Here is a 22,190-nt window from a genome sequence, read left to right as displayed (position 1 = left end):
CCAGAGCAGACCCGCCTCCAACTCTTCAGGACCAGTCAGATGATCAACCCGAAGAGACACTACCTACATTGTTCAATGTATAAAAACTGCTGTAATCTTTGTTTAGATATCCTTTTCAGCTGACTCCTTCCGAGCCATATGACAAGGTCCGTGTCACGTTAAACTGCAAGGCAAGATATCTTTGACTTTAATAAACTGCCTTTTGCTACAACTGAAATCCACTCTGTCCAGTGTCCATGATTTGGTCTCACTCTCCAGTAAATGAAACACCAACAGTAGGCTAGTTGAGAACAAGTTGTCATTTGCAACTGCGACCTGGCCACGATAAAGCATAACAATTCGACACATACAACAACATAGATTTATACATGGAATAAACAAAACATACAGTCAATAATACAGTATAAAAATAAGTCTATATAAAATGTGAACAAATGATGTGAGATAAGGGAGGTAAAGGCAAAAAAAAGGCCATGGTGGCGAGGTAAGTACAATATAGCAAGTAAAACACTGGAATGGTAGATTTGCAGTGGAAGAATGTGCAAAGTAGAAATAGAAATAATGGGGTGCAAAGGAGCAAAATAAATAAATCAATACAGTAGGGGAAGAGGTAGTTGTTTGGCCTAAATTATAGATAGGCTATGTACAGGTGCAGTAATCTGTGAGCTGCTCTGACAGCTGGTGCTTAAAGCTAGTGAGGGAGATAAGTGTTTCCAGCTTCAGAGATTGTTGCAGTTCGTTCCAGTCATTGGCAGCAGAGAACTGGAAGGAAAGACGACCAAATGAAGAATTGGCTTTTGGGGTGACCAGTGAGATATACCTGCTGGAGCACGTGGAGACTTGTAGATAACCTGTAGCCAGTGGGTTTGGCGACGAGTATGAAGCGAGGGCCAACCAACAAAAGCGTACAGGTCGCAATGGTGGGTAGTGTATGAGGCTTTGGTGACAAAACGGATGGCACTGTGATAGACTGCATCCAGTTTGTTGAGTAGAGTGTTGGAGGCTATTTTATAGATGACATCACCGAAGTCAAGGATCGGTAGGATGGTCAGTTTTACGAGGGTATGTGTGGCAGCATGAGTGAAGGATGCTTTGTTGCGATATAGGAAGCTGATTCTAGATTTAATTTTGGATTGGAGATGCTTAATGTGAGTCTGGAAGGAGAATTTACAGTCTAACCAGACACATAGGTATTTGTAGTTGTCTACGTATTCTAAGTCAGAGCCGTCCAGAGTAGTGATGCTGGACGGGCGAGCAGGTGCGGGCAGTGATCGGTTGAATAGCATGAATTTAGTTTTACTTGCGTTTAAGAGCAGTTGGAGACCACGGAAGGAGAGTTGTATGGCATTGAAGCTCGTCTGGAGGTTAGTTGACACAGTGTCCAAAGAGGGGCCAGAAGTATACAGAATGGTGTCGTCTGCATAGAGGTGCATCAGAGAATCACCAGGTAGGCTAGGAGAGGGCAGGAGGGGGGGCAATGCAAAAAGTCTGGGTAGCCATTTGATTAGATGTTCAGGAGTCTTATGGCTTGGGGGTAGAAGCTGTTTAGAAGCCTCTTGGACCTAGACTTGGTTCTCCGGTACCGCTTGCCATGCGGTAACAGAGAGAACAGTCTATGACGAGGGTGGCTGGATTTTTAGGGCCTTCCTCTGACACCATCTGGTATAGAGGTCCTGGATGGCAGGAAGCTTGGCCCCAGTGATGTACTGTGCCGTACGCACTACCCTCTGTAGTGCCTTGCGGTCGGAGGCCCGAGCAGTAATTTTTCCTTCTTCACCGTCCCAGGTCTAATTCTCCTTCTTCACCGTCCCAGGTTCAATATATCATCTCTCAAGATGGAGTCCAACACTTCATACCCCAGGTGCTAGCAGACGGGAACCACATCCAGATGACAGATCATCAAATAGGAGCACGATGGGGCCTTCCTGCAGGAGCCACAGGTGAGAGAGAGAAGACCCCAAAAAACACCATCACAAAAACATTCAATCTCAAAATGACTCAATACAGAATAACATTGTATTTCAGTATAATTATGTAATGGAATGGTGCTATATCTGCATTGCTTACTCTGTTGTTTGAAAGCAGTACGTTAGAATGTTAACTGTTTAAAACATTGTCTCTTTTCAGATTGCCCTGAGTCATGATGGCCAGATCCAGTATCTTCCCATCAGTTCAGAACAACAGATAGTCAGTCCTGAGGACCTGGAGGATGTTGAACATTAACACACTGTCTGCTGTCAGCGGTATGTTAACACACTGTCTGCTTCATACACAGTCTACTGTCAGCAGTATGTTAACACACTGTCTGCTTCATACACAGTCTGCTGTCAGCGGTATGTTAACACACTGTCTGCTTCATACACAGTCTGCTGTCAGCGGTATGTTAACACACTGTCTGCTTCATACACAGTCTGCTGTCAGCGGTATGTTAACACACTGTCTGCTTCAGACACAGTCTGCTGTCAGCGGTATGTTAACACACTGTCTGCTTCATACACAGTCTGTTGTCAGCGGTATGTTAACACACTGTCTGTCTGCTTCATACACAGTCTGTTGTCAGCGGTATGTTAACACACTGTCTGTCTGCTTCATACACAGTCTGTTGTCAGCGGTATGTTAACACACTGTCTGCTTCATACACAGTCTGCTGTCAGCGGTATGTTAACACACTGTCTGCTTCATACACAGTCTACTGTCAGCGGTATGTTAACTCACTGTCTGTCTGCTTCATACACAGTCTGTTGTCAGCGGTATGTTAACACACTGTCTGTCTGCTTCATACACAGTCTACTGTCAGCGGTATGTTAACACACTGTCTGTCTGCTTCATACACAGTCTGTTGTCAGCGGTATGTTAACACACTGTCTGCTGTCAGCGGTATGTTAACACACTGTCTGTCTGCTTCATACACAGTCTGCTGTCAGCGGTATGTTAACACACTGTCTGTCTGCTTCATACACAGTCTGCTGTCAGCGGTATGTTAACACACTGTCTGTCTGCTTCATACACAGTCTGCTGTCAGCGGTATGTTAACACACTGTCTGTCTGCTTCATACACAGTCTACTGTCAGCGGTATGTTAACACACTGTCTGTCTGCTTCATACACAGTCTACTGTCAGCGGTATGTTAACACACTGTCTGTCTGCTTCATACACAGTCTGTTGTCAGCGGTATGTTAACACACTGTCTGCTGTCAGCGGTATGTTAACACACTGTCTGCTGTCAGCGGTATGTTAACACACTGTCTGTCTGCTTCATACACAGTCTGCTGTCAGCGGTATGTTAACACACTGTCTGTCTGCTTCATACACAGTCTGCTGTCAGCGGTATGTTAACACACTGTCTGTCTGCTTCATACACAGTCTGCTGTCAGCGGTATGTTAACACACTGTCTGTCTGCTTCATACACAGTCTGCTGTCAGCGGTATGTTAACACACTGTCTGTCTGCTTCATACACAGTCTACTGTCAGTGGTATGTTAACACACTGTCTGTCTGCTTCATACACAGTCTGTTGTCAGCGGTATGTTAACACACTGTCTGCTTCATACACAGTCTGTTGTCAGCGGTATGTTAACACACTGTCTGCTTCATACACAGTCTGCTGTCAGCAGTATGTTAATACACTGTCTGTCTGCTTCATACACAGTCTGTTGTCAGCGGTATGTTAACACACTGTCTGCTTCATACACAGTCTGTTGTCAGCAGTATGTTAACACACTGTCTGCTTCATACACAGTCTGCTGTCAGCAGTATGTTAATACACTGTCTGCTTCATACACAGTCTGTTGTCAGCAGTATGTTAACACACTGTCTGCTTCATACACAGTCTGTTGTCAGCGGTATGTTAACACACTGTCTGCTTCATACACAGTCTGTTGTCAGCAGTATGTTAATACACTGTCTGTCTGCTTCATACACAGTCTGCTGTCAGCAGTATGTTAACACACTGTCTGTCTGCTTCATACACAGTCTGCTGTCAGCAGTATGTTAACACACTGTCTGCTTCATACACAGTCTGTTGTCAGCAGTATGTTAATACACTGTCTGTCTGCTTCATACACAGTCTGCTGTCAGCAGTATGTTAACACACTGTCTGTCTGCTTCATACACAGTCTGCTGTCAGCAGTATGTTAACACACTGTCTGCTTCATACACAGTCTGTTGTCAGCGGTATGTTAACACACTGTCTGTCTGCTTCATACACAGTCTGCTGTCAGCAGTATGTTAATACACTGTCTGTCTGCTTCATACACAGTCTGCTGTCAGCAGTATGTTAACACACTGTCTGTCTGCTTCATACACAGTCTGCTGTCAGCAGTATGTTAACACACTGTCTGCTTCATACACAGTCTGCTGTCAGCGGTATGTTAACACACTGTCTGCTTCATACACAGTCTGCTGTCAGCGGTATGTTAACACACTGTCTGTCTGCTTCATACACAGTCTGTTGTCAGCGGTATGTTAACACACTGTCTGCTTCATACACAGTCTGCTGTCAGCGGTATGTTAACACACTGTCTGTCTGCTTCATACACAGTCTACTGTCAGTGGTATGTTAACACACTGTCTGTCTGCTTCATACACAGTCTGTTGTCAGCGGTATGTTAACACACTGTCTGTCTGCTTCATACACAGTCTACTGTCAGTGGTATGTTAACACACTGCCTGTCTGCTTCATACACAGTCTGCTGTCAGCGGTATGTTAACACACGGTCTGCTTCATACACAGTCTGTTGTCAGCAGTATGTTAACTCACTGTCTGCTTCATACACAGTCTGCTGTCAGCGGTATGTTAACACACTGTCTGCTTCATACACAGTCTGCTGTCAGCGGTATGTTAACACACTGTCTGTCTGCTTCATACACAGTCTACTGTCAGTGGTATGTTAACACACTGTCTGTCTGCTTCATACACAGTCTGTTGTCAGCGGTATGTTAACACACTGTCTGTCTGCTTCATACACAGTCTGTTGTCAGCGGTATGTTAACACACTGTCTGCTTCATACATTTGACCAGGGTTCTCCACTCCTGCCAGTTACTAGTTGTGCAGGTTTTCCATTCAACCCTGTAACAACACCTGGTGCAGTCCTACCAACCCTGTAACGACACCTGGTGCAGTCCTTCCAACCCTGTAACAACACCTGGTGCAGTCCTTCCAACCCTGTAGCAACACCTGGTGCAGTCCTTCCAACCCTGTAGCAACACCTGGTGCAGTCCTTCCAACCCTGTAACAACACCTGGTGCAGTCCTTCCAACCCTGTAGCAACACCTGGTGCAGTCCTTCCAACCCTGTAACAACACCTGGTGCAGTCCTACCAACCCTGTAACGACACCTGGTGCAGTCCTTCCAACCCTGTAACAACACCTGGTGCAGTCCTTCCAACCCTGTAGCAACACCTGGTGCAGTCCTTCCAACCCTGTAACAACACCTGGTGCAGTCCTTCCAACCCTGTAACAACACCTGGTGCAGTCCTTCCAACCCTGTAGCAACACCTGGTGCAGTCCTTCCAACCCTGTAACAACACCTGGTGCAGTCCTTCCAACCCTGTAGCAACACCTGGTGCAGTCCTTCCAACCCTGTAACAACACCTGGTGCAGTCCTTCCAACCCTGTAACAACACCTGGTGCAGTCCTTCCAACCCTGGTGCAGGTTATCATGTAACACCAGGATTTGTTGATAATTTGAATCAGTAGTTTTAGAGGGGATGGGCTGGAACAAAAGAGAACCTAGAGAAAGGGGTGTTCTCTTGTCAGTTGGTTAAAACTACCTGCCCTCCCTCCCTCCCTCCCTCCCTCCCTCCCTCCCTCCCTCCCTCCCTCCCTCCCTCTCTCCCTTCCTTCCTCCCTCCCTCCCTCCCTCCCTCCCTCTCTGTTCCAGCGGTAGCAGATGCAGCCTTGCAGCAGACCCAGACGGTTTATAGAGACCACACGAGAACCCCTGGAGCAGCAACAACACCAGTGATCCAGTACGATGTCATCACCTTCAGCGATGAGTGGGGACCTCTGTCGGAAGGATAGAAGTCGGGAGGGACGGCTCTCTGTGATTGGCTGTTTGCGGACTTGTCTCCTTGCCAGAGCCCAGAGCCCTGGTTAAAAGTAGTGCACTGAGATCGCACTTCCAGATGCCTACAACAGAAGAGATTCTACCAGAGATATGCAACGCAAAGGTATTCTCAGTACTCGATGCCAAAGACGGATATTGGCAAGTCAAACTTGATGAAGTGAGCAGCTACCTAACAACTTTCTGGACACCTGTAGGCAGGTATAGATGGCTGAGAATGACATTTGGAGTCAAGATAGCGGCTGTTGAATACCAGCGCAGACAGTGTGAAGCACTACAGGGACTAAAAGGAGTGAGCGTGATCGCAGATGACATTCTATCCTATGGATGTGGTGACACACACAAAGAGGCAATGGCAGATCATGACATATACCTCACAGCTCTTTTGCAGAGAGCAAGAGATGTCAAGCTGAACAACAATAAACTCTGGTTAAAGCTACCGAGTGTGACATACATGGGTCAACTTCTCACCACAGAGGGCCTTCGCCCTGACCCAGAGAAAATAACAGCCGTTCAGAACATGGGTACACTGACCGACGTCAAGCACTACAGCGGCTGTTTGGGTTTGTGAACTGTCTTGCAAAATTCATTCCCCGCCTATCTGATGTGCGTGAGCCGCTGAGAAGAATGACTGACAAGAACATTGAATTGGCATGGCTACCACAGCATGACGCAACAGTTGAGACTATCAAATAGTTTCTAGGACCTGAATAATGAAGTCACACTGCGGTGTGATGCCAGTGAGACAGGTTTGGGTGCAGCCCTTCTACAGAAAAGACAACCTGTTGCATTTGCCTCCAGGACATTGACTCAGACAGAACAAAGACATGCACAGATTGAGGAAGAATGACTCTCGATTGTTTTTGCATCTGACAATTTTGACCAGTATCTGCATGGCAGAGAGTTCATCACAATACCCAGCGACCACAAACTGCTTGAGACGATCTTCAAGAAGTCCCTACTCACAGCACCCAAGCGACTACAGAGAATGTTGTTAAAGGCAACAAAGATATGAACTCCATGTGCAGTACAACCGGCAAAGAAATACATGTAGCTGACTTCCTGTGCAGAACAGCACAGTCAACCACAGAGCGCAGACAAATGCAAACACCAGCCACAGTCTGCTCTATGGGCCTGGACACAACTGACCCTGGGACAGGTGGATCACACCAGTGATGTCAACATCTCAACTAAGACAATGGAGTCAATCAAAGCACACTGTTCCCAGGACCCACTGTTTCAGGATCTGTACGCACAAATCAACAACGGCTGGCCTGGAACCAAACAGGCTGTGAGTCACACACCGAAAGACTTCTGGATGTACAAAAGGAGCTCACCCCAGAAAATGTACTGATATTTAAAGGAAACAGTGTCTTCATCCCTGACATGTTCCATGCTGACTTTCTACACAAAATACACTCTGGCCACTCAGGCATAGAGGCCAGTCTCAAAAAGGCACGTGGTGCTGTTTTCTGGCCAAGTATCACAGAGGACGTAAAGATCTTTATCAACAAATGTGCCACCTTCAACTCCATCCAAAAGAGAGACAACAAAAGGAGACACTCATCCCCCACCAAATCCCTCCCCTCCCATGGTTCAAGATCAGGATGGATTTATTCACAGTCAACAAAAGCAACTACCTCATCATGGTGGATTATTACTCTGACTACTGGGAGCTTGACAAGCTGACTGACACCACATCAGACACCATCATTGAATGCCTTAAAAAACAGTTCAGCAGACATGGCCTCGCCCACACTGTTGTTTCTGATAATCCGCCCCCTCCCTCTCAGGAAAGGATTTTCAAAAATGTGCTGATGAGTGGGATTTTAAACATGTGTCGTCATCACCGTATCACAGCCAAAGTGGAATCCGCGGTGATAACTGCCAACACACTCCTAAAAAAGGCTGTGATGGATGATGAAGATCCATGGAAAGCAGTGTTGGCATGGAGGAACACTCCAACAGAGGGACTTATCAGTTCTTCGGTACAGCGACTGTCCAGACGCACACGGACGATCCTACCCACCATGAAAAAACTGCTCAAACCCCAAGTGGTACAAAATGTCATTCCAAGAAAACAAGCCAAAGGCCTGACAGCAAAACACCACTATGACACACATGCCTGTGACATGCCCAACATCATCCTCCAAGGACAAACAGTAAGGGTTCTTCTCCACCCCAACAACTCAGGCCCAACATCATCATCCAAGGACAAACAGTAAAGGTTCTTCTCCACCCCAACAACTCAGGCCCATCATCATCCAAGGACAAACAGTAAGGGTTCTTCTCCACCCCAACAACGCATGCCTGTGACATGACCAATATCATCATCCAAGGACAAACAGTAAGGGTTCTTCTCCACCCCAACAACGCATGCCTGTGACATGACCAATATCATCATCCAAGGACAAACAGTAAGGGTTCTTCTCCACCCCAACAACTCAGCAAGCACATGGACGCTGGGCATATGCACTGATCAACTCAGTGACCAGTCGTATGAAGTACTAGTGAATGGTAAAAAATAGAGCAGAAACAGAAGAGACATTCGTCCAGTGACTGAACAACTCAGGATCCCACCGGTCGACCACCAAACAAACACGGATGAGGATGACTGGGGACCATGGAACGAACCTGCCATCCAAGCAGGTGGTGAACAACAGGCTGCTGATATGGAAGCAGCCCCACTGCCTGAAAATATAACTCTGAGACACACCAGAACCAGGACAAATATCAGGCCGCTTGTGAGATACTCCAGAGACTGTTGTCCGATCTAAAAGTGTATATATACATATACATATATATATATATATTATAATTTTTTGGAAGAGGGTAGTCTGCTTATTAAACTTTAAAGTTGATGCTTATTGAAGGTACTTGAATAAGAACACAGTTATATGTGTTTGTTACAAGTGTAATGTTTTCACAGTTATAGGGTCTAACCCCAGTTCTCCTGTTTATGAGTCGAGGAGGAGTTATCTTCCTGTGTTGGGTAAAGGAAGATGTGTGATACTTTATAGTACTAGTGAGCCAAGTTAGGCATGACTTACTATGCACTGAATGGAGTTGTACGCATGCTACACATTGATGCTGAAGTAGAGACTTTCTAATCAACATTTCCTTGCTCCTGTATAGAATGAACACCATACAAAACAATTATCTTTGACGTAGAAGTGGAGGCTTTCTAATCAACATATCCTTGCTCCTGTATAGAATGAACACCATACAAAACATTTATCTTTGACGTAGAAGTGGAGGCTTTCTAATCAACATATCCTTGCTCTTGTATAGGATGAACACCATACAAAACAATTATCTTTGACGTAGAAGTGGAGGCTTTCTAGTCAACATGTCCTTGCTCTTGTATAGAATGAACACCATACAAAACAATTATCTTTGACGTAGAAGTGGAGGCTTTCTAATCAACATATCCTTGCTCTTGTATAGGATGAACACCATACAAAACAATTATCTTTGACGTAGAAGTGGAGGCTTTCTCCTTGAGAAAACCTTCTGGAGAAATACTAAAGCCTTGTTCACACTTCCGGCCTTAATGCTCAAATCAGTTTTGTTTTTAAAATCAGTTTAGGACTACTAACTGTCCAAACAGCAAGTTACAAATGACCAAATCAGATGTGTGTGTGTCTTCAGACACCAGTCATTTGCTGACATGGCTACACAATTTGTCATAGTAATGACGGGTGTGTGCGCAGGGATCTTTGGTGTAGGCTGATTGGAGGTGGCGCTTGTGCTTCCTATAACTCAGAAGTTATGTAGCACGCTAAGGTGACAACAATGTCTGCCATGGATGTTTCACAGCTGCTTCGATTGTTCAAAATTATAGTGTAAGAACACTTTTAAAGCCTCAAAGGACAACTTTCAAAACTAGATATTTTTGGCTAGCCAAGGCCGTCAACCAGCTAGCTAGGTACAGGGCCTTAAAGTATTCACACGCCCTGACTTTTTCCACATTTTGTTTGGTTACAACCTGAATTTAAAATGGATTCAATTGAGATTTTGTGTCGCTGGCCTACACGCAATATCCCATAATGTCAGTGGAATTATGTGTTTAGAAATGTTTACAGATTTATTAAAAATGAAAAGCTGAAATGTCTTGATTCAATAAGTTTCCAACCCCTTTGTAATGTCAAGCCTAAACAAATAGGCCTGAGGAGTAAAAATGTGCATAACAAGTCACATAATAAGTTGCATGAACTCATTCTGTGTGTAATAATAATGTTTAAGATGATTTTTAAATGACTACCTCATCTCTGTACACCACACATACAATTAGCTCTAAGGTCCCTCAATCGAGCAGTTCATTTCAAACACAGATTCAACCACAAAGACCAGGGAGGTTTTCCAGTGCCTCACAAAAAAAGGTCACCTATTGATAAAATAGCAGACATTGAATATCACTTTGACCATTGTGAAGTTATTAATTACACTTTGGATAGTTTATCAATACACCCAGTCACTACAAAGATACAGGCATTCTTCCTAACTCAGTTGCGGGAGAGGAAGGAAATCGCTCAGGGATTTCACCACGAGGCCAATGGTGACTTTAAAATAGTTACTGAGTTTAATGGCTGTGGTAGGAGAAAACTGAGGATGGATCAACAACACTGCAACACTCCACCAATCAAGCATTTATGGTAGAGTGGCCAGACGGAAGACACTCCTGAGTAAAAGACACATGACAGCCCGCTTGGAGTTTGCCAAAAGGCATCTAAAGGACTCTCAGACCATGAGAAACAAGATTCTCTGGTCTGATGAAACCAAGAATGAACTCTTTGGCCTGAATGCCAAGCGTCACGTCTGGAGGAAACCTGGCTCAATCCACATGGTGAAGCACGGTGGTGGCAGCATCATGCTGTGGGGATGTTTTTCAGCGGCAGGGACTAGGAAACTAGTCAGGATCCTATAAGAGATGGCTATCTATGACTCTGGGCCTACCTGCCTCCAGGATGTTCAGGTCTATGACTCTGGGCCTACCTGCCTCCACCATGTTCAGGTCTATGACTCTGGTTCTACCTGCCTCCACCATGTTCAGGTCTATGACTCTGAGCCTACCTGCCTCCACCATGTTCAGGTCTATGACTCTGGGCCTACCTGCCTCCACCATGTTCAGGTCTATGACTCTGAGTCTACCTGCCTCCACCATGTTCAGGTCTATGACTCTGGGCCTACCTGCCTCCAGGATGTTCAGGTCTATGACTCTGGGCCTACCTTCCTCCAGGATGTTCAGGTCTATGACTCTGGGCCTACCTGCCTCCAGGATGTTCAGGTCTATGACTCTGGGTCTACCTGCCTCCACCATGTTCAGGTCTATGACTCTGGGCCTACCTGTATCCACCATGTTCAGGTCTATGACTCTGGGCCTACCTGCCTCCACCATGTTCAGGTCTATGACTCTGGGCCTACCTGCCTCCACCATGTTCAGGTCAATATTCTATAGTATTCTATTCGGTTCCTATCCTTTTTCTTACATTAAGAGGTTCCATAAGAGGATAGTTTCACTTCAGGGAGAAAGAGCTATTGACAACCAAACACAGTTTATTTGCAGGGCTAAAATTGTATTTTATTCATTGACAGCTGTGTACGTTGACAAAATTTCCCCAACCAAGTCAGTTTTAGTGATAGAATCACCTATATAACATAACTGGAAGATTTAGACCTAGATTCAATCCAGACTTTGGAAGATCTGTGCTATAGCACAATTTACATTTAAAGGCAAGGTTCCCGCTGTTTGCAGAGACTGCTGCAAATGCTGCATCTGTCGGCTCAATCAGAAATTACTTTAACATTTCAATCCCACTGTAACGCGGTACTTTCACGATGCAGTTGAAATCTAGCCAATAAGAATCTTTTGGGATCTCTGTAGATCTAGTGGATCTCTCAGTGGATATCTTATGCGAGCTGGGCCAGACCGACATTGTTGTTCTGCCTGTCAAAGATGGCATAGTACTGCCTGATGAAGACATCTCCAAGGATCCAGAGCTGCTGAGTTCCACCGTTACCAAAACCAGTCATGCAGCCATTGGAGTTCTACAGAGAGAGAGAGAATTACAGAGATAGAGAGAGAGAGAAAGACAGAGATAGAGAGAGAGAAATACAGAGATGGAGAGAGAGAGAAATACAGAGATAGAGAGAGAGAAATACAGAGATAGAGAGAGAGAGAGAAAGACAGAGATAGAGAGAGAGAAAGAATTACAGAGATAGAGAGAGAGAAATACAGAGATAGAGAGAGAAAGACAGAGATAGAGAGAGAAAGACAGAGATAGAGAGAGAGAAATACAGAGATAGAGAGAGAGAAATACAGAGATAGAGAGAGAGAAAGACAGAGATAGAGAGAGAGAAAGACAGAGATAGAGAGAGAGAAAGACAGATATATAGAGAGAGAAGTACATAGATAGAGAGAAAGACAGAGATAGAGAGAGAGTAAGACAGAGATAGAGAGAGAGAAAGACAGAGATGGAGAGAGAGAAAGACAGAGATAGAGAGAGAGAAGAGGACAATCAGTCATATGTGGCCCTTTGCTCCTAGGATCTAAAAGAAAGGTCAAGTCTCAGATATACAGGTGCTCTGATGAAGGAGATTGCTCCGAAACACATCAGCATTAAAGATCAGATAGGTCAGATAAGTTGTATGTAACAACATGTGTTTCAGTAGACTACCTGGGAGGTGATAAGTTGTATGTAACAACATGTGTTTCAGTAGACTACCTGGGAGGTGATAAGTAGTATATAACAACATGTGTTTCAGTAGACTACCTGGGAGGTGATAAGTAGTATGTAACATGTATTTCAGTAGACTACCTGGGAGGTGATAAGTTGTATGTAACAACATGTGTTTCAGTAGACTACCTGGGAGGTGATAAGTAGTATATAACAACATGTGTTTCAGTAGACTACCTGGGAGGTGATAAGTAGTATGTAACAACATGTGTTTCAGTAGACTACCTGGGAGGTGATAAGTTGTATGTAACAACATGTGTTTCAGTAGACTACCTGGGAGGTGATAAGTAGTATATAACAACATGTGTTTCAGTAGACTACCTGGGAGGTGATAAGTAGTATGTAACAACATGTGTTTCAGTAGACTACCTGGGAAATGATAAGTAGTATATAACAACATGTGTTTCAGTAGACTACCTGGGAGGTGATAAGTAGTATATAACAACATGTGTTTCAGTAGACTACCTGGGAGGTGATAAGTTGTATGTAACAACATGTATTTCAGTAGACTACCTGGGAGGTGATAAGTTGTATGTAACATGTGTTTCAGTAGACTACCTGGGAGGTGATAAGTTGTATGTAACAACATGTGTTTCAGTAGACTACCTGGGAGGTGATAAGTTGTATGTAACAACATGTGTTTCAGTAGACTACCTGGGAGGTGATAAGTAGTATGTAACAACATGTATTTCAGTAGACTACCTGGGAGGTGATAAGTAGTATGTAACAACATGTATTTCAGTAGACTACCTGGGAGGTGATAAGTTGTATGTAACAACATGTGTTTCAGTAGACTACCTGGGAGGTGATAAGTTGTATGTAACAACATGTGTTTCAGTAGACTACCTGGGAGGTGTAGGCGGAGGCAGAGATGGTGAAGGCGTTTCCGTTGAGGTTGAAGGTCACATCGGGCATGTTGGGGATGTTGTTGCAGTTCACTGAGGCCTAGGAGAGGAACAATAACATCATGTTATAGATTATTCTGTGGTTAATCAGAGGGGAAAAAACAATAACAAGAGAAAAGGTTTATTCCCTTTTCACACTAAAATGCCGTCCCAGCCACAATATGCCGTTTCAGACATTTGCTCTTCCCACTTGTTCTTTTTAGCATGGTCGTTCCGACAACACGGTCGTTCTAACAACACGGTCGTTCTAACAACACGGTGGTTCTAACAACACGGTGGTTCCAACAACACGGTGGTTCCAACAACACGGTGGTTCCAACAACACGGTCGTTCCAACGACACGGTCGTTCTAACAACACGGTGGTTCTAACAACACGGTCGTTCTAACAACACGGTGGTTCTAACAACACGGTCGTTCTAACAACACGGTGGTTCCAACAACACGGTGGTTCCAACAACACGGTGGTTCCAACAACACGGTGGTTCCAACAACACGGTGGCTCCAACAACACGGTCGTTTCAACAACACGGTCGTTCTAACAACACGGTGGTTCTAACAACACGGTCGTTCTAACAACACGGTGGTTCCAACAACACGGTGGTTCTAACAACACGGTCGTTCTAACAACACGGTGGTTCCAACAACACGGTCGTTTCAACAACACGGTCGTTCTAACAACACGGTGGTTCTAACAACACGGTCGTTCTAACAACACGGTGGTTCCAACAACACGGTGGTTCCAACAACACGGTGGTTCCGACAACACGGTGGTTCCGACAACACGGTCGTTCCGACAACACGGTGGTTCCGACAACACGGTGGTTCCAACAACACGGTTGTTTCAACAACATGGTCGTTCTAACAAGGCCGGGCAGCTGAGTGCAGCTTGGTTTGGCTCGGCTTGGTTCTGCTCAGTAGCGTGAAAAGCCTTATAGTTGGACATCTCTGTACCAGTCAGTGTGTGTGTGTGTGTGTGTGTGTATGTGTGTGTGTGTATGTGTGTGTGTGTATGTGTGTGTGTGTATGTGTGTGTATGTGTGTGTGTGTGTGTGTGTGTGTGTGTGTGTGTGTGTGTGTGTGTGTGTGTGTGTGTGTGTGTGTGTGTGTGTGTGTGTGTGTGTGTGTGTGTGTGTGTGTGTGTGTGTGTGTGTGTGACTCACGTCTCCATACTGGTCAGTGGTGGCTCCGACCCAGCTGTTCATGTTGCTGATGTCAGTGGTTGGCCCAGCGATCAGGGAGGTGCCGGTATCTATGATAGCCTGACACCCACCATTGCAAGCTACTACGTTACCGTTGATGGTAACGCTGGAAGGACAAATACTAGTTGAGTTTAACTGTTCTTACTCTCTTTGTTTGTATGCATATTTATTGCTGTTGGGTTTTTGTTGTTAGCAAATAAACTTCAACTTGCTAAGTGCACAGCAAGATTTAGTCATAGGCTCCAGACTTGAAGTAGGTATGTTCATTTGATGTACTGCTCCAATGAATTGTGGGTGATTGCAGGAAAGGATGATACATGAATATTGGTATGGATATGGACCAGGATATAGGCTCTGTGTGGACTAGTGTACCTACCTGTCCATGTTGATCTGCCAGTAGGTCTCGGAGGACAGGGGGATCCAGGTGATCTGTCCGGTGTAGTAGTTTGACTCAATGTCTCCGAAAGACACCACACTACCCTCTGCTGAGTTTCTATTGGAGGAGGAGAAAGGTCAACAAGGTTGTTCTTACATTCTTATTTATTAATATCACAACTAAGAGAAAAGGCCACCTCCCATCCAGGTATATTTGTACAGTTACTATGTTACCCGCTCAGGTAGACAGAGAAGAGGTTCTGGGAAACGAGGCCCTGGGTCATCATGTTGTCAAAGACGGGTGTGGCCCCAGAGGCCGCCAGGCTGGGGAAGGCCAGGCCCAGGATACCGTCGGCAACCATGTTGGCCATGAAGGGAGCCTCGGTCTGACTGGCACCAAAGATCTGCTGAGTCACAGTGATACCTCCCACCTGGAAACACATAACAGCAGGCATCAGTCACTGGGCACCATAGAAATAGAATTACTTGAACAGGTTTTCCCATTCAATTGATTGGTGATGTGTAGACCGGCGGCCATATTGAGTGTACCTAAAATAGTATTTATAAATCTTTGCTGACTCTAATGGAGTATTTTTTTAGCATGTGATGTTATAAAATGGGACTGCTAGGGGATGGCGGGTGCTGAGTGGAAGATTATTTGGGGGTTGTATTGTATGTAATGTACAGTATGTAATTGTATGTATTATAATAATGTGTAGCTAGCTACATTTACATACCGAAACAGTGTCGTATGCCAGCTGTCCAGTCATGCTGCCAGTTCCGTACTGAATAGAAACAGGCTGGTTGGCCCACGAGAAGGTGCTGGACTGAGAGGGGTTGAACTCATTATGGTTCTCTATTCAAAACATGAACGTGTTCATTAAGTACATACCATGTCATTGCAAAATGTAACATTAATGTATTCATTGGTATTGAGCTACTCTCTACAACCCACGCTCTAAATGGCACAATATCAAAATACATTCATCCTATTCTATGGTTTTATTGTGTTGAGAGAATCCCGTTATGCTGTAAACCTTACGGTGCTCACCTCAGCCCCTAACCTCAACCCACAACAAAGACTCTCATTCTCTGGCTAGGTACTCAATATGAAACCGTTTTTTTTGCAACTCTGTCACAAGAGACTACTCAGAAACAATTGGAAATATAGCTATTCTCCAATTCCACCAGTATTCTTCATACCCCTACATTATACTCACGGCAGGCCTGGCTGGAGCAGTCGACAGAGGGAACCCACAGGTTGGAGGAGCCAGTGTCAAAGATGACGTTGAAGGACTGGGGAGGGGTTCCAATGGTTATCACTCCGTAGTAGGACAACTGCAGGGAGACGGTGAAACAGAGATGTACTGGAAGTCAGGGTCACACAAGTGAACATTTCAGAGTACTGTGAAGAAACAGGAATTTGTCTAACTACGTAGCTAGTTACGTGTCAAGAAGCATGGCTATATGCTCAACTCTAAGCTCATAATTCATTTGATCATGCCAGTGTACATTTAATTTAAGCAAGACCTGAACACAAACAGTAGAGCCAATGGGTTCAAACTATGCAGTCACAATATCCAACATCTAATGACATTTTTTGAAACAATAATCATATAGCCAATAGACTAGCCTGGTCCCAGGTCGGTCTGTTTGCGTTGTCTACAGTGCATTAGGAAAGTATTCAGACCCCTTGACTTTTTCCACATTTTGTTACGTTAGTCTTATTCTAGAATGGATTAAATTGTTTTTTTCCTTCATCAATCTACACACAATACCCCATAATGATTAAAAAAATATATAATCCATTTAAGAATAAGGCTGTAACGTCACAAAATGTAGAAAAAGTCAAGGGGTCTGAATACTTTCCGAATGCACTGTAGACAACTCCCATGTTCATTGGCAATATAGAAAAAAACAGATCTGGGACCAGTCACCAGAAATAATGCAGTATATCACCATACTGCTTCTGTCTGTGCCTTACATCAGCATCGTTGGTCATAACCTCATCACCAGTCTGGTAGAACTTGGCCATAGGGTTGTAGGGGAACTTCAGCCTGGTCTCCTCCCATATACCCTTCTCCATCAGGGTCTCTCTGGCAGTCTTCCCCTTGATCAGAGAGATCCTGAAAACACACAATCGCAATCACCTTTATTCGCCAATTACATGTACCAGGACTTTGACCTGGTGAAATGGTGCTGACAACAATAAGCAGAATATGAAGGAAAAAAAATACAAAAAAGGAAGAAAAGAACAGTACTGACTTGGTATTACACTCGGAGAGGGCCACTAGGGCACACAGGACGACAGCCCACTTCATCATGGTTGCTTCTGGTTCTTCTTGTACACAGTGAGTGAAGTTAGAGTAGGAAAACCCAGGCCTTATATACAGTCATCCTGGACACCAGGACCCAATCCACAGCCAATCGACCATGTCATGCCCTCGTTCAGCATACAATGTCAAGCAATCTGTGTGTCCCAAAATGGCACGCTATCCCCAATATAGTGCACTACTTTTGAATAAGGCCCATATGCCTCTGGTCAAAAGTAGTGCACTGTATAGGGGATAAAGTGCCATTTGAAACACAGATGATAACACAACTTCAGATAAGAAAAGTGCGATGTGGTCAGAAATACAAAATGCCTATGAAGCAAAAGTAGATATGCTTTGGAACAGTGTTAATTGAACAGTCTGTCATTATCTAATCTTTGGAAACAAAAAGTAGCTGGATGCTAGTCTGTGCCACGGTGGCGTTAGTTCCGATAAACCTAGGGTATGGCAAAGTGGGGTAAGGACACATTTTTGGGAAGTTGAAGCTCATGTACTGCATTTCTACACAATTTAAAAACTCTCAAATGCTATTTGGAGAACAGCAACAAAAAAAAGAACAAAAAAAGATGTCAGCCGTTAATTACCACCGCAATATCAGGTTTAACGGTCTGTGGAACGGCATATACAAAACATTAGGAACACCTACCTAATATTGAGTTGCGAAATAGATGCATAATACAGGCTATCAAGTCACAACATGGCCGACTTCAAATGTCGACATCCATAGGCGGCGTGTGAGTTTCAATGTTGGTAGAAGCAATTTTTGTACCATAAAATTGCATCTTTATATTAAAGGATTACATGCATTTATCATCGCATTTTCAGACTTATTTAAAATAGGCTACCGCTCCTAATGTGATAATTAGATTGCATAGTCCTAATTTAGGCTAGTAATATAACTCAATCACTGTTAGAGAAAACAAAGCATGTCTGACAGAGTAGGCATAATCAGAGACGTTTCTTCTCCTTTCTTTGCACTGGAAAAATGTGTCCCTTTATAAACACGTGTGTGCTTAGTCAAGTTCAAATGATGAAAAATGTCTTCCTCAGTTGGGTTCGATTCCCCCTCTAGGCCAGTGTTTTCTTCCCAGGCGTAATGCAAAGCATTATCGCTGGGATATGAGGTTACACCAGGGCCTGACATTAAAAGTGTTTTTTAAAGTACGAAGTGTTAGAAATGTATTCCTATGTTCAGCCTGTCCACATGCTCTATTCATACCTGGGCCAAGTTGTGCCAAGAGACCACTTTTTTTAGACAAGCTATGTTTTCAAAAAGGTATGTTTACATGGATTCTGATTATTCCCAGGGATACACAACATCCTGAAATATATGTAGATATCTTTGTTAGTTAGAATAATTTACGGTTAGAGCATTGGCTAATAACCGAAAGCCGACAAGGAGAAAAATCTGTTGTTAACCCTAATTTGCTGCAGGGGCACCGTACTACTCTGACTGACCCTCTGAAACAACATATTTCACTGCACCTATCTTGGACTAAGTAATGCTGAATGTAAGTAAATGGCTCAACATACCCCACTCTCCCCTAGTACTGAATGAATGGCATTGCATTATCCTGTGCTGTACCTTTTCATAATCTTATCAAAATGTCCCATGTTTCCACTTGGAAAGTAGAGTAGCTTGCCGTTGCCAAAGTGATTTGATATCAGCGTTCATCAACAACACAGCAATATATGGAGAAAAAGGTTAAATGTCCCATACAATACGTAGAATATTGACTTACCAAATACAACAGAAGTTTATCTACATTATTAATGAACAAATGGTCTGTAATCGGCCGCTGTTTATCAGTACATTAAACGGAATGTCTGAAGGTGTAGGTCTTTTAACCAGTTATTAAACACTTGTTTTTCTAACATAAAGATGACCTGCAGGACACAATTCAGGACACAATTCAGGACACAATTCAGGACACAATGCAGGACACAATTCAGGACACAATTCAGGACACAATTCAGGACACAATTCAGGACACAATTCAGGACACAATGCAGGACACAATTCAGGACACAATTCAGGACACAATTCAGGACACAATTCAGGACACAATTCAGGACACAATTCAGGACACAATGCAGGACACAATTCAGGACACAATTCAGGACACAATTCAGGACACAATGCAGGACACAATTCAGGACACAATTCAGGACACAATTCAGGACACAATGCAGGACACAATTCAGGACACAATTCAGGACACAATTCAGGACACAATTCAGGACACAATTCAGAACACAATTCAGGACACAATTCAGGACACAATTCAGGACACAATGCAGGACACAATTCAGGACACAATTCAGGACACAATTCAGGACACAATGCAGGACACAATTCAGGACACAATTCAGGACACAATTCAGGACACAATTCAGGACACAATTCAGAACACAATTCAGGACACAATTCAGGACACAATTCAAACTCTTGAAAGGAGATCTACTGCTTCGGTTTGGCACCCTCCACAATACAGATAAAACGTATATAATAACGCTAGTATAACTGGGAATATATTTTACCTGAATGAGAAAACATCAGTAGATATATTATTTATGAATAATAGAGTTTACAGCGCTATGTAATGAAATCATTCTGAAGTATATTGGTATACTGTATGGCACAATCTGTCACAATGTCCTCTTGAATATTGCATACGGCTGACAGGTTTTGAGTTTCATGATTGAGTGTCTTCTTCCTTACTGCAGGAGACTGATAGGGTTTGAGTTGCGTTATTTGAGTGCCAAAATCTGTCTCTCCGCGATTGTTGATGATGGTGATGATGATGATGCTGATGATGATGGTGATGGTGCTGATGATGGTGATGATGGTGATGATGTTGTTGATGATGATGTTGATGATGATGGTGCTGATGATGTTGATGATGATGATGATGAACGTATAAGGAACAGTACAAGGCTCACTAAGATGGTTTCTAACTGACTGATTAATAAACACCAGAAGGCAGCTATGAACTATTTTCTCAGTCAGTCATGACTTGTTTTTACAATCAGATTGTTCACAATTGTGTTTCTATACACACAACTTACAATACCAGTCAAAAGTTTGGACACACCTACTCATTCCAGGGTTTTTCTATATTTGTAGTATTTTCTACATTGTAGAATAATAATAAAGACATCAAAACTATGAAATAACACATATGGAATCAGTGTTAAACAAATAAAAAAAAAATATATATTTGAGTTTCCTCAAAGTAGCCACACTTTGAATTGATGACAGCTTTGCATACTCTTAGCATTCTCTCAACCAGCTTCATGATCAAGACAAAGGAGATGATTGTGGACTACAGGAAAAAGAGGTGCTGTGCTGCTACCATGTTGTGTTGCTACCATGTTGTTGTTATGTTGTGTTGCTAGCATGCTGTGTTGTCATGTGTTGCTGCCATGCTATGTTGTTGTCTTGTGTCTCTCTTTATGTCATGTTGTGTTGTCTCGCTTGTTGTGCTGTGTGTTTTGTCCTATATTTATATTGTATTTATGTTAAAAAAATATATCCTAGGCCCCGGTCCACACAGGAGGCGTTTTGCCTTTTGGTAGGCCGTCATTTTACACATACTTAAATCTAACTGCCTGTAGCTCAGGCCCTGAAGCAAGGAAATGCATATTCTTAGTATCATTTGAAAGGAAACATTTTGAAGATTGTGGAAATGTGAAAGGAATGTAGGAAAATATAACACATTAAATCTGGTAAAAGGTAATACAAAGAAAAAAACAACGTTTTATTTGTATTTTTTCGTACCATCATCTTTGAAATGAAAGAGAAAGGCCATATTGTATTATTCCAGCCCAGGTGCCATTTAGATTTTGGTCACTACATGGCAGCAGTGTATGTGCAAAGTTTTAGACTGATCCAATGAAACATTGCATTTCTGTTCAGAACATTTGGGGTGGCAGGTAGCCTAGTGGTTAGAGCGTTGTACTAGTAACTGAACGGTTGCAAGATCAAATCCCCCAGCTGAGAAGGTAAACATCTGTCGTTCTGCCCCTGAACAAGGCAGTTAACCCACTGTTCCTAGGACGTCATTGAAATTAAGAATTTGTTCTTAAATGAGTTGCCTAGTCAAATAAATAAATAAAAAGACTGCACAAATGTGCCTAATTAATAACTTTTTATGTTCAAAACTGTGCACCCTCCTCAAACAATAGAATGGGGATATGTCACTGTAATAGCTACTGTAAATTGGACAGTGCAGTTAGATTAACAAGAAGTTCAGCTTTCTGCCCATATCAGATATGTCAATGTCCTGGGAAATGTTCTTGTTACTTACAAGCTAATGCTTATCACATTAGCCTACATTAGCTCAACCGTCCCGCAGGGGACCGACCAATCCTGACTTGCCTAGTTAAATAAAGGTTTAAAAAAATGAGGTAGTCACCTGGAATGCATTTAAATTAACAGGTGTGCATTGTTAAAAGTTCATTTGTGGAATTTCTTTCCTTCTTATTAATGCATTTGAGCCAATCAGTTGTGTTGTGACAAGGTAGGGTGGGTATACAGCAGATATCCCTATTTGTTAAAAGACCAAGTCCATA

At 43.4% G+C, this 22,190-nt stretch overlaps 1 protein-coding gene across 1 annotated transcript; it reads right to left on the bottom strand.

Annotated features, from left to right (window-relative positions):
- Window positions 1-11,716: 11,716 nt before the first annotated feature.
- On the bottom strand, window positions 11,717-17,642 carry LOC129864848 (pepsin A-like). The gene is made up of 9 exons (XM_055937133.1): window positions 17,548-17,642; window positions 17,267-17,408; window positions 16,503-16,620; window positions 16,020-16,138; window positions 15,517-15,713; window positions 15,284-15,400; window positions 14,869-15,013; window positions 13,649-13,747; window positions 11,717-12,113 (listed from the first exon to the last, which is right to left on the bottom strand). The coding sequence occupies exons 1-9, from the start codon at window positions 17,604-17,606 to the stop codon at window positions 11,976-11,978; spliced, it is 1,134 nt and encodes a 377-aa protein (XP_055793108.1). The 5' UTR covers window positions 17,607-17,642; the 3' UTR covers window positions 11,717-11,975.
- Window positions 17,643-22,190: the final 4,548 nt, after the last annotated feature.

Source organism: Salvelinus fontinalis, chromosome 11 (assembly GCF_029448725.1).
Source record: "Salvelinus fontinalis isolate EN_2023a chromosome 11, ASM2944872v1, whole genome shotgun sequence".
NCBI lineage: Eukaryota > Metazoa > Chordata > Actinopteri > Salmoniformes > Salmonidae > Salvelinus > Salvelinus fontinalis.
Note: the sequence above shows the minus strand (reverse complement) of the source record. Positions and strands in the feature narration are given on the sequence as shown.

Coding starts and splice junctions, on each gene's coding strand:
- LOC129864848 (XM_055937133.1), bottom strand. CDS start 17,606: ATGATGAAGTGGGCTGTCGTCCTGTGTGCCCTAGTGGCCCTCTCCGAG. Junction 16,139..16,502: donor CTGCTCCAGCCAGGCCTGCC/GTGAGTATAATG, acceptor TGTTTTGAATAG/AGAACCATAATGAGTTCAAC. Junction 13,748..14,868: donor CCACTGACCAGTATGGAGAC/GTGAGTCACACA, acceptor TTCCTCTCCTAG/GCCTCAGTGAACTGCAACAA.